The 15764-nt window shown below is 36.3% G+C and overlaps 1 protein-coding gene across 1 annotated transcript in view; it reads right to left on the bottom strand.

Annotated features, from left to right (window-relative positions):
• The window catches only part of LOC150097202 (MAPK regulated corepressor interacting protein 2-like), an 85299-nt gene extending 71184 nt beyond the window's left edge, over positions 1-14115 (bottom strand). Inside the window, exons 1-2 of the mRNA XM_090407135.1 lie at positions 13793-14115; positions 13581-13683 (exon numbers count right to left, since the gene is read on the bottom strand). Of these exons, the coding sequence (XP_090263261.1) occupies positions 13581-13683; positions 13793-13844 (155 nt within the window). The 5' untranslated portion in view covers positions 13845-14115. The remainder of the gene's footprint in view (positions 1-13580; positions 13684-13792) is intronic.
• Between the last annotated feature and the right edge of the window lie 1649 nt (positions 14116-15764).

Raw genomic sequence — 15764 nt, 5'->3', positions numbered from 1 at the left:
ATAATGCCCCATTGACACCCTATAACTATTCTTTAAATATTTAACATTATTTTTAATAATATTATTTATTAACATTAATTTCTAGTGCAGCAGTTTTTTGCTGTATGTCAATCTCAAACATAAGAAAGCAAGAAGCTATGGATGATGGCACGGGATGTTTAACCATTTCATAGTGCATTTCATCTGGTCCAACAGCAGTTGGTACACATTTAAGCAAAACAACTTTCATGAACAGCCTGTTGTATTCTTTGGTGCAGTTTGAAGAAAAGAATTTGTTTTTCTACTTTGTATTTCTGGGCAAGGAACGTGGGGAAATAACAAGCTGCTGATATTTTTAGCAAAAAATCTTCCCAAATGTATCAGCAACTGTGCATCCATTATGATCTAGAATGGAGAGCTAGTGAGTGGTGTATCTGCCTTTCATTTTCCAGATTTTATTCCGGCTTTCTTTACTCTTGGTGGCTCTTGTTATGGAAAATATGTATTGGATCCAGAATTTTCTTTGGCTCTGATGACAGATGTGTCTTGCTCATGCTGGATCATGTTTGAAAGCTAGGTTTGTTGTTGGGTATTTTCCACAGATACTCCAGCTTCCTTCTGGGCTTCTGTGGCTGATGTGCAATCTTCATTCCACCATGGCTAAGGGGAATGTGGAAACCAATTAGATGCTTTAGGAATTGCAGTTATGGCAGCTTGTATAATAGGTTGTTACATGATTCATTGATTGGAGAGCTTACCATTATAGAATCGAATTCTGATAGGAAAAAGTTGAGCCAGTCAGCTTTCCCAATTTTCTACAGTGATATCTGTAATGCAGTACATGGTTGTTCATGTAGGGAAGTGGATATCATGGGGAAATAATTGCTCCCAAAATAGGTTGTCTTCAACTTCCTGCTTGAACAGTGAGAAAAGGAGGGAAGATCAGATTAAGTTAATCGAAGTGAACGTTCAGTTAGGCACATAAAAGAAGGTGTTGCTTCCTGTGTTTAAGAGGTAAAGACTATTGTAGTCAAGCACATAAACAGAGGCAAGACGGCTGGGATGTTCCTGGAAAGAGATCAAAAAAGAAGCATTGAATAGAGTCGGATGGAAGTCGATGGTTGAGGCCCTATGCTCTGCAGGGAGCGAAGAGGATAGGTAAGGTAAGTCGAGCACATGCTCAACAACCCTTCCTCTGCACAACTACTCCACAGTGTTGTATCTGTTTATACCCCTATCAAAAGTAAGGGGGGATGGACACTGCAATGACTTCATTAAGGTCATCTTGAGAAATATCTACAGTAGGAGGAAGGTAGATGCAGCATACTGTTAGTAGAATTTCTACTGAGAGTCAGATAGCAACAGCTTCAATGCTGGCATTAAGTGGAACTTGCTGTGGCATTAAGTGGAACTTGCTGTGGCATTAAGTGGAACTTGCTGATCTATCCATGGAGAAACCACCACAAGAGTGGTGGTTTCTCCATGGATAGATCCATCCCATCCTTATGAATGATGCTAACATTACAGACTGCCTTCAACACTTGGCTTCAAGTGTTTCCTGCAAGCAGAAGCATATTGGTTTATACTGGTTTATTGAAGCAGCTACAGAAGCATATCTCCAGAACACAGCTTCTTTACAGATTTTGGAGATCTTGCTTATCAAACCTGTCTGGATGAAGAAGAGTGACATTTTTGCAATTGGATGTTCACCTGTTGAGTGCAAGATTGTATTGATGGAGTGTATTTGTTGTATGTCACAGTAGTGTATTTGTTGTAGGTTCTGATGTCTTTTGTTTCTTACTTTGGTTTTCTGTTGATTACATGGTTTCTGAACCTGGGTGGGGCTATAGATGGCCCTTGATAAACAAGAGGATGAAAAATTATTCTCTGAAGTTTGATTCAGCACCTGAGCTCCCTACCCACCATGGAGCAACTCTTGGATGCCTGCTCTCTAGTAAGTAATGACAGCCCTCAGGAGCGGAAAGCCAGGGCTACCATAGATGCTATATCAGCACTAGAGCAAGCTATGGTGTTTGATGTTAGTATGGCAGGAAAATGACCAAGAGAATGACTATGATCTAGGTGAACTTATAGTTTGAAGTGCCTTAGAAGACTTACATAATGATATACTAGAGACCTTGCAAATAATAGATTAATTTGTAAGGAACTGTTCAGAGGAAGCTAGTAGTAATAAACTTAATTTATGTAGTGCTATCATAGTATCCTGTAACACCTCATGAGGGAATTTGATTATATATTTAAAAAATAGTAATAATAAATAAAATATTACTCCCACAGCAGAAGGTTTCATAACCTAAAGCAAATTGATGTTATGTGAGGGCAGGGAATAAGAGAAAAGGGATCTGTTGATATTCATTTTGAAAAGCTAGATGTTACAGTCTTTAGAAAATACTTCAAGAAGGAGATGACAAAGAACTGCAGTACATGAAAAAATGAGGAGTAACATGTTCAATGAATTAGCAGTTGAATTCTAAATCAATGTTCGGCAATTGCTATTAACATTATTATAGACTTAGTAGAAGTGGGGAAATTATGGATACCAGTTGCTTGCAGTACAGCATCAATGGAAATATCTCTAGAAAGAACCCCCCTCCCCCAATGCAAAAACAAACTGTGTACAAGACACTGGTTAGAGTGGGTCTGCGAGACTTTTCACATTTAGCCAAATGTGAAAGCAGTATCCCAAGTCTGAATGGATTTGGAATTTGAACAGAGTTAGCTGGTGGCTACCTGAAAGCACCTTGGGTGAAAAAATATACTCAGTTTTTTGGAGGTCAAAGAATCTACAGATGTAATATGTACAGATTTTGATGTGATGCAATGCTGTCAATATTGGAAAGACACTGCCATTGTAAACCTCAGCTGTACTATGATGCAGGCAGGGACTGACTCCAAGGTAAATTACCTAGATGAGCTTAAAGGAGACCATAGAGAGAGTCTGTTAGAGTTGAATTGGCAAATAGATGAGATATCCTCTTTTAGATGGGATCAAATTTAGAGAACATTCCAAAAACTGAGTAAACTATAATGATCTACATAGATTTTTTATTCCCACTAAAGTCAGATCATTCCAGGGTACCAAGTCTCTGCACTGTTCCTGCCAGATAGCACTGTATAATCCATCAACAGACCTGTGCCTAACCTCAGATCTATAGCAGAAAGCAGGCAAAAATTTGCCATGCATAAAACTTTGGCTCTACTTGGCAGTAGTCAAATGCTTGCCAAAGTGTCAAAGCTTAGATCAAGCACAACAGCCAGCAGGAACTAGCTCTAGTGTTTTGAAGGATATCCAGGGAAGTGCCTGTCTATTAGGACATCTTGTTTTTTCTTATTGTATTCTTTGTTTATACTAATCATTTGTTTTTACATATTCCTATTTTCCAGTCTACATCACTGGGATCTATCAGCCTACCACATAAGGACATCCATAAAAAAGTTTCTGGTAGTATGCATGCATTACTTCTTTGCCACCTGATCAAGTAAGGGTGGCAAACAGACTTGGATGGTCTGGCCAGGATCAACTGGTTATGGTGGGTGTGTGTGTGTGTGTGTGTGTGTGTGTGTGTGTGTGTGTGTGTGTGTGTGTAGGGGGAGGGAGGGTCAATTATAAATTATGTATCTTTCCTGATAGTCTAGGGACAGTGTTTAGGATGATGTTCCACCTCTGTGTTCATTTACTGCTTGCCAAATAGCGTGCACACACACACACACGTAAGGAAACACAAAATTTGTTAACCTTTGTGGCCAGTTCATTACAATAGAGGGTCATTCTCTTCAAATCATTAACATCCACCAACAATGTTTCTTGTATTTTATCATGCTTAGTATGAGGAGTGTGCAGTGGTAAATTTCCTTTATATACTTAAGAATTAATAAATAGCCTTCATTCTTTGCACTTCTGTTCAAGTGCTAATTTTTACAGCAGTCCATTGACACAAGGTTTACACAAGAAATCCTACATATCCTTAAATGCCCAACATTTTCTCACTTCTCTTGCTAAAGGTGGACATTCTCATACTTTACCTAGCAAATTGTATTTTTACAACCTAGATTTCAAAAGATCACATATCAGGTTGTTAAGCTCACTTTACCAAACTAATTAATGGTCTTAGCTGCCCTATTCAGTCAATTTGGATCAGGGGAAGGAATGATGGATCTTTCATGTAGCGCTCATCTTTACAACATCAGGAAGTATAACTTCTATTGAGGTGGTGGAACAGAAGTAGATGATGAAATGGGTTTTTACTTCCTTTTATTTTTGATTTTCCTCATCCAACATCCATCCATCAGTTCATTGGACATCCACAGATGCCATATGGTCACTCAGTGATGTTCCACACTAGTCCTTGCCATGTGGTCCTGTTGTAAGCTTTTCTGGAGACTTTCAACTCTCTGAAGATCAGTCACTCCAGACACCATCCATCCATCTCAGATGGTCTACCCCTTCCTCTTTTTCTAAGAACTTTATCTTCTATTACTGTTCTCAGAAGTCCTCCTTCCATCTTTTCAATGTGTCCAACTTTCTTCTCTCAATATCCTTAAGGAGCCTTAAAGTTTTACTGATCCTTTCTAATACCCATCCATTTGTCCACCATTCCGTATATGATATCCTCAACAGCATAATGTGCTTCTTTAGGTTCAAAATCTCACATCAGTCAGCAAGTTTGAGCCTGGGATCCATTATTAATGTGAAGAATTGCTGTTCAGAAGACATCAAAAGAAGAAGATTAAGAATGGCTAAAACAACAGTCAGAGACTTATCTAAAATCTGGAAAGATGAATCTATCTCCATAGCAACAAAGTTGAGGATTTTGGATGCAGCTGTTTTTCCAACAGTGACTTTGTTGTCATCAAAGTTGTTATATCAACTGATATAATGCATAATGTCTCTATACAATAATACTATGACAAAACACTTATGACTATCTTCAATCATTTCCTTACTTGTTCATAGAGCTTGACAATGCATACACTTTTCTCTCTCTCTCACACACACACACACAACAAAATCATCTCTGGTTAATTCATACATGGAGATAGTGTCCTTTCTCCATGGCATAAGTTTACAGAAATGAAAACTTCAACTAGAACATATACATAATGGTTTCAATCTAGAAATCCAATTTGATTTTTAATGGTGATCTCACACAAGGAAGGCTGCTTGCATTGTCCTGTGTGAGATCATCACAAGATGCATAAACAGCAGACATCCCCATGGACAAGGTGCATCATGCCATGTAATGAGGCATGTGTTTGTAGCCAGCATAAATTAAAGGAATATGATACTCCCAAGTCAGTGCAACTGTGCCTGGGTGAAATATTGTGAGAATGGGAGTGACAGGGTTTGAAAGGGGCATTGTGATAAGATGCTATGTTGCAGACCTATCTGTTTGGTAAATTATTGACAAATTGGGCCATCCCAGGTCAACAATCAGTGATACCATACTGAGATAGAAACACAGGGAGTTACCTACAAGTGGTACTCATCATGGATGACCCACCACACTCAGCAAACATGACTGTGGTGTGCTAAAAATCATAATATGTAATAACTGCAATTTGTTGGCCTACACACTGAATTCCAGGCATCGAATGGAACATGAACCTGCATAAAAACATTCAGAACTGAGGATCACAACATGGGTTTTCATTGTAAGACTGCAATATGCAAGCACATGATACCTAAACCAACATGCAGTGTCATCTTCAGTGGTGCAAAAGAGAATGTACAGTGGGATATGAAAGCTTGGAAAGCTGTGTTGTGGAGCGACGAGTCACACTACACCCTCTACCAAGCAGATGGACCGGTGTGGGTGTGGTGGATGCCTAGTGAAAGTCAATTGAATGCATAATCCCAAATATGAATTTTGGAGTTGCCAGTGTGATGATATGGCCTGGTTTTCCTGGTTTGGCCTCTAACCTTTGTTTTAGTGCCAGAAACACAAATTGGAACATTCTGGACAATGCAATACTTCCTACTCTGTTTCTATGAAACTGACATTGTCTCATTCAGCAAGACAATGCACCATGTCATAAGGCTGCTGAACATCACCGCACTTGACTGGCTGTCACAGACCCCTGATCTCAACACTACTGATGAACTGAAGTCTGGTGAGGTCAAGGGATGTCAGCCCACAACAGTCCAGGACTTCATTACATGCCTACAGGAAGAATGGTCCAAAATTCCCATTGATCACCATCATACACTCGTGGAAAGATTGCCCCGTAGAATTGCTGCAGTTATCACATGAAAGTGGTCCTACATCTTAGCAACATGGGTGCCATGACTATATTTGTTCCTTACATTATGGTGTCCGTTATCTTCTTTCGAAGAAGTGTATATATATTCTTGTCCATGAACTGCAAGTGTTCTCAGGCAGACAACTCTCGCCACATTATCATCCAAAATCCTAACACTTGTAACAGTGGCTGATTTTTGAGATGCAGGGTGAAAAACACAAGCTTCCAGATTAAAAACATACTTACCTGTGCCAGAGACCGACTAATTCAGGAAATGATTTGAAAAAAAAAAAAGCTTAGAAAATGTTTTTCTAGTTGGTGACTAAAACTGAACTTTAGTCTTTCTTTGGCAGCCTAGCACCATGGATGCAAATGTAATTTCCATAGGAACATGTAGGCATGCTAGTTCACTCCACAGTACACCAATTATACAGATGTTAGAAACATGAAAAGGAAAAAAAGAATCTTGTGAATCTCTTTAGAAAACACATAAGAAAGAAGGCTGCTTTTATTCCAATAAACAACAGTAAAGAAAATAAATGAAAAGGAAGAAAAAAATTTTCCTCTAAGATTAACAAATTTAGAGATGGACCAATGCTAATTCTGATAAACAGTGACCACAGAAATATCTGTCAAAAATGTCAACAGCAAAAAACTGATCAGTGAAAGATGTGTCATCAATTACTCTCTTCTATACAGTCAAGAATGTTTAGGGAGATTATGAAGGAACTATCCCAAATGGAGACCACTATTCCATGGCTGAACAGGTATGTGATTTGTAGAATTAAATGGCAACTAAATACTGCCCGAAGCAAAAGAAAAAAATAATTTTTTTTCAGATGCTAAAAGGAAATACTAGTGAATACATTTATGCTAAGAAAGACTGAATATTAGAATTATCTTGGGAAGTTCTTTTCTTAGGATACCAGTCATAATCAGACAGAAAATTTCCAAAGTAATGTTATTTTATTTCTAGTCATAAAAAACGCTCTAGGCCAATATTCCTTCCAATTTTTGCTGGCCCATGTACACACAAAAACCTTCCAGTTTCAGATTCAATGTGTGGTAGCCAGTGCTCATAATAACAAAAGCCACGAACTGTTAATCTGATATGCCAAAAAGTGGTGGCAACATATTTGTTAAAAGATCTTGTAAGCTAAATATTTCTGTAAGAACAACCTAAAATGCTTACCTCTTCAGCTACTTAAATACTGCAGATAATTTATAAACAAATTATGTGACATTTGTCCAGCCACTCAAATTTAAACCAGTTTGCCATTCTTTTTCTGCTTCTTCAACAGCGATATTTTGAGGGTTAAACACACTAAAGTGCTGATTTAATTTTTTTTCATATTAATGTTGTCCTTTTTTGTTTTTTGTCTAGCTATAATCTATAAAGCTGCAAGCACTATGTTAATTCACTGAAGCAGCTACAAAAATCCATCACCACTTGCACGAGTTCAAGTGACGCCGAGTGTACTGTCCAGACAGTAGACCAGGGGTGGGGAATCCCTCGCCCGCGAGTCTATTTCAATTCGCCCTTTTGCTGATGTACTCGTATATACATGTAAATAAAATTTTATAATAATTTAAATTTATTATAATTAAATTTATTTAAATTTAAATAATTAAATATACAAAACCAAAAATAGCTATATTACATATAATATGATCGTAATATGTCTGGTAAGATATATATTGCACACTACATATAAGAGTTAAAATTTACCAGTTGCCTGCAGAAGTTTTTAAATTAGCAATTTTCGCCCTTGATACTAAAAAGGTTCCCCCACCCCTGCAGTAGACATTCTAAAAAATATGTCTCTGCAACTTGCTGACATCAGCAGGGTTAGAGTAATATTGGAGTAAAGACTGGAGAAATTACTAAATAAATAAGTGACAAGTATGATTTATCGTATCATTTGTTTTTATAGTATGTTTAAAAATTATTCACTGCAAATTACAAATTCTAAAAGTAGGTATGCTCCCTTTCTAACCACACACACAGCTTAGAATTAATATTGCCCTGGGCATTTGCTTTTAAAATATATTACAGAAGTTAGTTGATACTCCTGGTAAAGTATACGTACTGTATATGCCAAGCAAAATTTTGATTTAATGATTACAGAAGACTGTATGTTGTATACAAATGTTAAAGTTGGTAGTTTCTTTTCCTAATCATATTAATATGACAATATCAAGGTTTAAAGTATATATATATATAATCCGAGTCCGCGCAGTTAGCCTAGTGGCTTAGCGCTTCGCAACCATATGCCTGGGGAAGGAGTGTCCTAGGTTCGATTCCCGTCGGAGACATAAGGAGCTCAAGGATCTTCCTCAGCCATAGGCAAGTTAGCCGGTCTTGGGTGTGGACAGTAGGGTTTTTTTCCGCCAGTTTATCTGGGGTTTTTCATCCCGCAAGCAGGCAAACCGGCCCCGTGAACACACAGGTTACAGTCATAAAAAATACTTACGGCAAGGAAGGCAACAGGAAACCACCTTGCTCATAATCATCTCCCTAGTATGGTAGCATATATAGCTACCCTCCCCTGGCCGTATGGCAGAAGGGAACAGATAGATATAATCTGAAATGCTGGAAGCATGTATTTTTCTACAAATGATTTTTTTTTATATTTTTTTTTTGAAATTTAATGAAAAGTTGCTCAGAGAAGGTTACGGGGGGGGGGGGGGCCTTACTCCTCGGAAAGAAATCTGTGTATGTATTTGAATCCAAATTGCAATGATTTTATATATTGATTTTGAATGCTAACATTAAGCTGAGGGATGCAGTTTCCACAGCTATCAAAAATAAAAATCAAACACTATGCTGGTAGATTGGTGGAGGTAGAGAGTTGTAGAGTAGATGCCCTCCCTCTAGTCTTTGGACTCTCTGGAGGTGGTACGTAATAATAATATGGAGAAAAAGAGCGCATCAATTTTATCATTTCTTTTATAAAATAATCAGACACTTTTATGTTGTATTTTTCAAGTTGTTCTAACACGCTATTGTTCGTTGCATGTAAGCTTGCAAGTTCTTGTGAACGCCAGTATTGAACAACTGCAGCATGACTAACTATCAGGGATGTTGTAACTCAAATTGCTGTTCAAATGTTCAGGATTTAAGCTGTAAAAGGCTGAAACTAGTTGTATCATTTTCATTAAAATTTCATATTTTATCTCAGTTTAAGTCATTAAATATTTATTCTTTAAAATGTACAATTACAACCGAGTAGAAGCTCAGGAATATATATATATATATAAGATTAGCAAGCATTTCTTGGAAATAAGTAAAAGGAAATCTTCTTTCTTCAAGGAAAAGAAAGGAAGAATGGATGTGAGATCATTTAAAATGCATAAAATAATTTTTTTCTTATCAGTTATTTTGAAATGTGCTGTTAAAAAACTGTAGGGTATTTACTACTAACTACTACAATAAAATGCTTACTTTTTCTTTATAGTATAGTACTGGAAGGGGGGGGGGGGGCCATTATTCGTTATACACAGTTTCATTCCATCTTCTGAAAGTGAATGCCTTAAGTGAATAAAAATTCCATTGCTTATTATGAACTGCATAAAAGTGAATCCATTTATGTTTTCAATTAAAGGAGAATTTAAAAGATATTACTTTAATTATTGGGTTCTTATATATACAGAAAGCAATAGACTATTTTCCTGCCTACACAGTTTTGGTTCAATAATACATATGTCACAATTTTTGCCATGCCAGTCCAATACAAACAAAAAAGTATTAAACAATTTCTTGTGTCCCATCATCACATGGGTAAGCACAACACAGGATGATATGTTTGTTGCCCTGCCTGAAAGTCTCACAGTATTGGAGAGGCTGATTAGAACTCATATCCAAAAATGGGTAGATGGGGACATAATCCTCTACAAAGAACAGCATGGAATTGTTAAAGGTAGGCCTTTGCTTTACCAATCTGCTTTTATGATAATGTGAATAGTTTGATAAGGGCAATGTTTATACTACGATATACACACACACTTTGCAAAAAGCATTAGACAAAATACTACATGGGAGTTATACCAAATGAAACAGATAGTACAGAATAAACTTGTGATGCAAAAAAAAAAAAAAAAAAAAAAAAAAATGAAGAATGGCTGATCAAAACATTAGTAAGATGTATATTAGAGCAAGATAATTTCCACTAGTGCTGTGGGCAAATAAATGGTAATGAACATTGGTTCAATTACTAAACAAGTTTATGCATTATGGGGCTAAAAACATTGCCAAATGAATATTAATAAAAATTCGTTGCATGCAATTGATGAGAATGAAGAGGTACTTTGAACAGGAAAAATTCTGGGGCAAAATTCTGGTGCCAAAGCAATTCAGCTCCAGAATTTCAATTTCAAAGGCAAGTCCAAGATACTGGCCTGTAATGAGAGTAGACTATGGTCTTTAAAGTTAGATAAACAGATAGCAGAAAAGAGGTATGACAGAAACATACAAATTAGTATGGTGATTTTATAGTATACATAATGGAGATTTGATTTGTTGATTCATGGAACATGAAGAAAGAACCAAGTATCTTTCCTAGAAGCAAATTTAAGAACTTAGCCAATGTCAATCTGAGTTTTTGTTATGGCATGCAATTGACAAATGGAATAAGTTGCTGATGGGAGCTTTGATTACTACTTCAATGAATGCTTGCAAGAAGTATGATGTTTGTGTTGCATGAGTTAGAAGACCCTCCTCCATGAGCATTTGGGCTCCCTGAAGGAGTACATATAATAATATCATCATAAAATTTAATTAATTAAGGTTTATGTTAGAGGTTTAATGGAATATTAACAGCACTAAGAAAGGATTAAAACTAAATTTAATACTTCCAATCTTTTGTCCCCATCACAGACATCTTCAGGGATTACAAAAGCTTTTTGTAACAACACACACACACACAATACAAAGTGAAACTAAAGTCCTATCTAAGTGGTGCACCCTTTATGGGCATTTGCAGGTAGCCTGGGATGTAAAGAGAGATCTCTGATAATTAAAGTTTCCGAAATTTTGGGAAGTTTAATGCAACCGTATTTGTTTTTAAATTAGGTTGATTTCTGAGTGCAGATGCAGATTCAAAGAATAGTCTTTCTTTTTTGAATTTACTATGGTGGAGCATGGTAGTTTTTTTCCAGGAGATCCTGTGGGATGTATCCAAAACATGGTCTACAAGGCCAGATTGACCATAATTATGTTTGCAGATGTAAGAACTGTGTTCTTCTAACTGGATGGATGCTGACCTGCCTGTTTGTCCAAAGTAGGCAAGTTTACAGGAACAAGGTACTCTATATACACCAGGCACTGAAAGAGGAGGGAGCTGGTCTTTAGTGGAGCAGATAAGGGTAGCAAGTTTACGGTGGGGTTTAAAAGCTGTATGGAAGTTGTACTTTTTTAATGATCTGGCTATTTTTTCTTAAGTACCATGGATGTAAGGAACGGTGATAGCATTTCTGAAGTCCTTTTGAAGAGATGTTCGGGGAATGGGGAAGGACTTGATTATTTTTTTTAATTCTGTAGTCATTATAGCCATTGGAAAGGAAGGTGTTGTGTATGTGTTTGAGTTCGGTTGAAAGGGCAGTTTTACTGGAACAAAAATTGTGGGTCCTATTGGTCAGAGTTTTAATAATGTCATATTGCTGGGAGGGGGTAGTGGTGGGAGAGTCTGTGAATGTATCTGCCTGTATGAGTAGTAGGTTTTCTATATACAGAGAAAGAAAGGTTACCATTAGGAAGGCATGTTACTATGGTGTCTGGGAAGGGTAAACTATTGTTATTTTCCTTTTCCATCGTAAACTGGATTCTTGGATGTAGACTATTGAGGTGACTGAGGAAGGAATCTAATGTGTCTGGGCCATGAGGCCAAACAGAAAACACATCATCTACATATCTTAGCCAGATAGAGGGTTTTAGAGGGGAAGAGTCAATGGCTCGTTTTTCAAATTTTTTCATGTAATAATTGACAAGAGGGGGTGAGAGGGGGGGGGACCCATGGCAGTTCCTTCTAGCTGTTTGTAGATTTTGTTCTTCCAAGAGAAATAACCAGAATTGATGGCAAAGGAAAAGAGCCCTAAGATATCAGAAGGAAAAATGTTTTTTAAGAGTGTTAAGGTGTCAATTAGGGGAATATTTGTAAACAAAGAGATGATGTCAAAGCTGACCAATATATCTGTATTATTTAAAGTAAGATTTTCAATTAAGTTTTTAATGGGTGGAGTTTTTTTACATAAGATGAGGTAAGACCAGTGAGGGGGGGTCAAAGAGTTAGCTAGCTGCTTTGATAATTTGCAGCAAGGTGCATTGGTGGCATATATTATAGGTCTTAGGGGAGAATTAAGCCTCAACACACGAATTAGGGTTTAAGTAATAAAATTTAAAGCTTATAATTTTATTTATCTTAAGGTTGTGAATGACATTTCGTTAGCCTAGAACTTACATCCTGTTCAGCAACAACATTATTACTATTATTATTATTCAGAAATCAATCATAACATGTTGTCTGATTTGTCCCTTATTTTACAATGTAGATATCCTGCCACTGATATGAGTAGATCTGAACCCCTTGTAATGGAAACGAACCGTATTAGTTTTGCAAATTAATCAACATAAAATAAAATCAACATAAGCATAAATATATAAGAATACAATGCACCCCCCCAAAAAAAAAATCTGAAACCATATTTCATTAGATAATATCCACTGTTTTCCTTTCCAATATTAATTCATGCAGTGATAAATATAAAAACTCTCGCTCTCTGTATCATAGAGTAAACTGTAAATCTGAAGGTTGTCTTAATAAATATTAAAAAGACGGTACTCACGGATTTATGGTTAAATCTAAATAAGTAAACTAATGTAATTATTAGTGCATGATCTCTTTAAATCAATAAATCACACGGAAGTCCCTTAATATTTCTCAGCTCTTGATGATCCGAATGAATGCTTTTCACTGCGTTTGATTTTTTTTTTTTTTTTTTTTGAAATTTTTAACCAATTCATCTATTAATTCGTACGGTGCCAAATATCATCCATAACAGTAAAGGGAGTAGATGGCCTCGTGCTATAAGGAACCTTGCATATGCACCAGATCAGCATTACGATAAATAAAAACGTTTTTTTAAGTATGAATATTTTATATCTCGTCCATCTTAAAAAACAAATTGCAGTGTTCAATAAATCAGTTAAAGAAGAATGCAGTGCTCCCTCTTTGCACATACACTTTGCAGCATCCAATAGAAATCTTCTTCCTGTAAGCGTCACTGCAATGATCAAAACTCCAACTGATATGTTAATTTTATTTCATTACGGAAGTTAGGCTTACCTCATATCAGCAGTAACACCGCTGAGATCCCCGGGCTTCTTACTTGCCGAATCTCTTTGGCTTTGGCTCTGGCTCTCAAGGCTATCGAGCTTTTGCGTAAGGCCTATTTGGACAAAAAAACACCACGTGTGCCACAGAGATTTATTTTAAAAACAAACACAGTGTAAAGTAATGCTATATTAATACAACTGCATAAGCCGCTTTCTACATACCTCTTCTGGTCTTAGCTATTATTTTGTAAGGACCTTTGGACAACGTATACATCACTCTTTCAGTAGAAATTGTGAGCAGGTTGAGCAGAGCATCTATCCCGATGTTATTCCATGATGTAACTGCGCGACCTTTTACGCGCAATGACCTCTGGGATAGGCGACTCGTTCTTACTACTGCTTGCTATTGGTATTGGTTGGCTCAACGAAGCGCAAATATTCGTCCAAGGTATCATATCGCTTAGCTATTGGATTTTATTGTAGGTCGAATATATTTATTATCTGTGTTAAGATGCTAGAGCTTGTAAATTTAGTTTAGATTTGCAGTGAGCTTATTTACATTTTATTTCGAGCTCATTTTATACGGAAAAAGAGTATGGTCTTTTGAAAGATAAAATAGTGAGGAAAAACTATGGATATTTTATTATATTGTTAATGCTACTGTAATGTATATCATGGACCATTTACTGAATCGATAACTACCTTGATAATTTAAATGAGTATTTATTTTTATTGTGGATAGTTTATTGTGTGAGAACTGAAAAGCTATACAATTAATTAAAAGTTAGAATTTACAAAAACGTAGGTTCCTTCCGATGTTTCGTCTGAAAACACAAAATGAAGTCAAGGATGTGTTGAAGGCCAATCCAGTCTCTTTCTTTTGGATGTGATTGCCCTCAGAGATCGGTCGGATGGGGTTCCCATATGCATTGTAAATCATCCTATGTTTCACAGATATAGAATTTAAGTTTTAATTTCTGTAATATTTAACCAACTCTTCTATTAATTTGTAGAAAATAATTCTACTATGCCACTTTCACGAACCATTTGGTAAAGTAGATCACATTAATTAAATTTTATTATATTCCAAAAACAAATTCTTAAACATTTAAAAATTATCCAATTGTTCAGTTTGCACTAATTGCTGTTGCAAAGATGTCCATATCACGGAATGGTTACATTGCCCTAATTTTGAAAAGTTGACGCCCCCGGAAAACATTTAAAAAAAAACAAAAAAAAAAAAATGTAATCGCTATTTTGAAGAAAATTACTACTTAGCTTTTTTTTTCTTTTTGTATAATTATTTAGCCCTATGAAATAAGGAGACGGTTTATTTTAGTGAATGAATATTGTTTTTATTTGTTTAATTTATTTACTTTGCAAATACACAATTGAACAGAACTTCTTTCAAGATGTACTGGCGCATGCTCACAGTATCTCATTGGTAACTTTTCAAACCAGTTATCAGCATTTCACCTGCAGGCTAAATTTGGTGTTATTGTTGTTATTACAGACATCTTGGAGTTAAGACTCATTGAGGGAGATAAGGAACGATTTCCCATCGATTAAAAGAAGATGAAATAAGAAGCAGTAGAATATTATGTGGATAGTTTGGGTCTCCAGCGATGATAACTATATATATATATATATATATAAAATTATTATTTTAATTATTAACTATTACTCTATCTCAAATGGAATGAAGTAATAGTTAATCGAGGCGATGTGGAGAGCTTGCGGGATGATTTAAATAGGATGTCAGTGTGGGAAAAAGATAATGGATGTCAGTTTAATCTGACGAAATGTAAAATTATGCAATTTGGAATAAATAGATTACAAGTTGTGTACCTATCGCATTGATAGAGTACTCTATCAGTACAATAGGAAATAGATGAAGCTAGGGGTTTGAGTGGGGGTACAGAATTGAAGTTTGGAGGGCATATTGCCAGGTAGCGCATAAGATTACCTGATTATTGAGCAATACACTAACAAGAAGCGATAAGGAAGTTGTTATTCCTCTTTATACGTCCACATCTGGATTACTATGCTCAGTTCTGGTCACCTCAGTTTCTTGGCGACGAAGTAGTGCAGAGGATCCAGAGATGAGTGGTCTGTGGAGTGCTCCCTATGAAGATAGATTGCTGGTCTGTGGGTTGCAGAAGTTAGGTGATAGGCAAAAAAAAAAAAAAAGACG

The sequence above is a fragment of the Typopeltis vanoorti genome, chromosome 17 (genome assembly GCF_054136105.1).
Source record: "Typopeltis vanoorti isolate ZY-2024b chromosome 17, IOZ_Tvanoo_1.0, whole genome shotgun sequence".
In the NCBI taxonomy this organism is placed as follows: domain Eukaryota; kingdom Metazoa; phylum Arthropoda; class Arachnida; order Uropygi; family Thelyphonidae; genus Typopeltis; species Typopeltis vanoorti.
The sequence above is the reverse complement of the archived record's forward strand: the minus strand, read 5'-3'. Positions and strand labels throughout refer to the sequence as shown.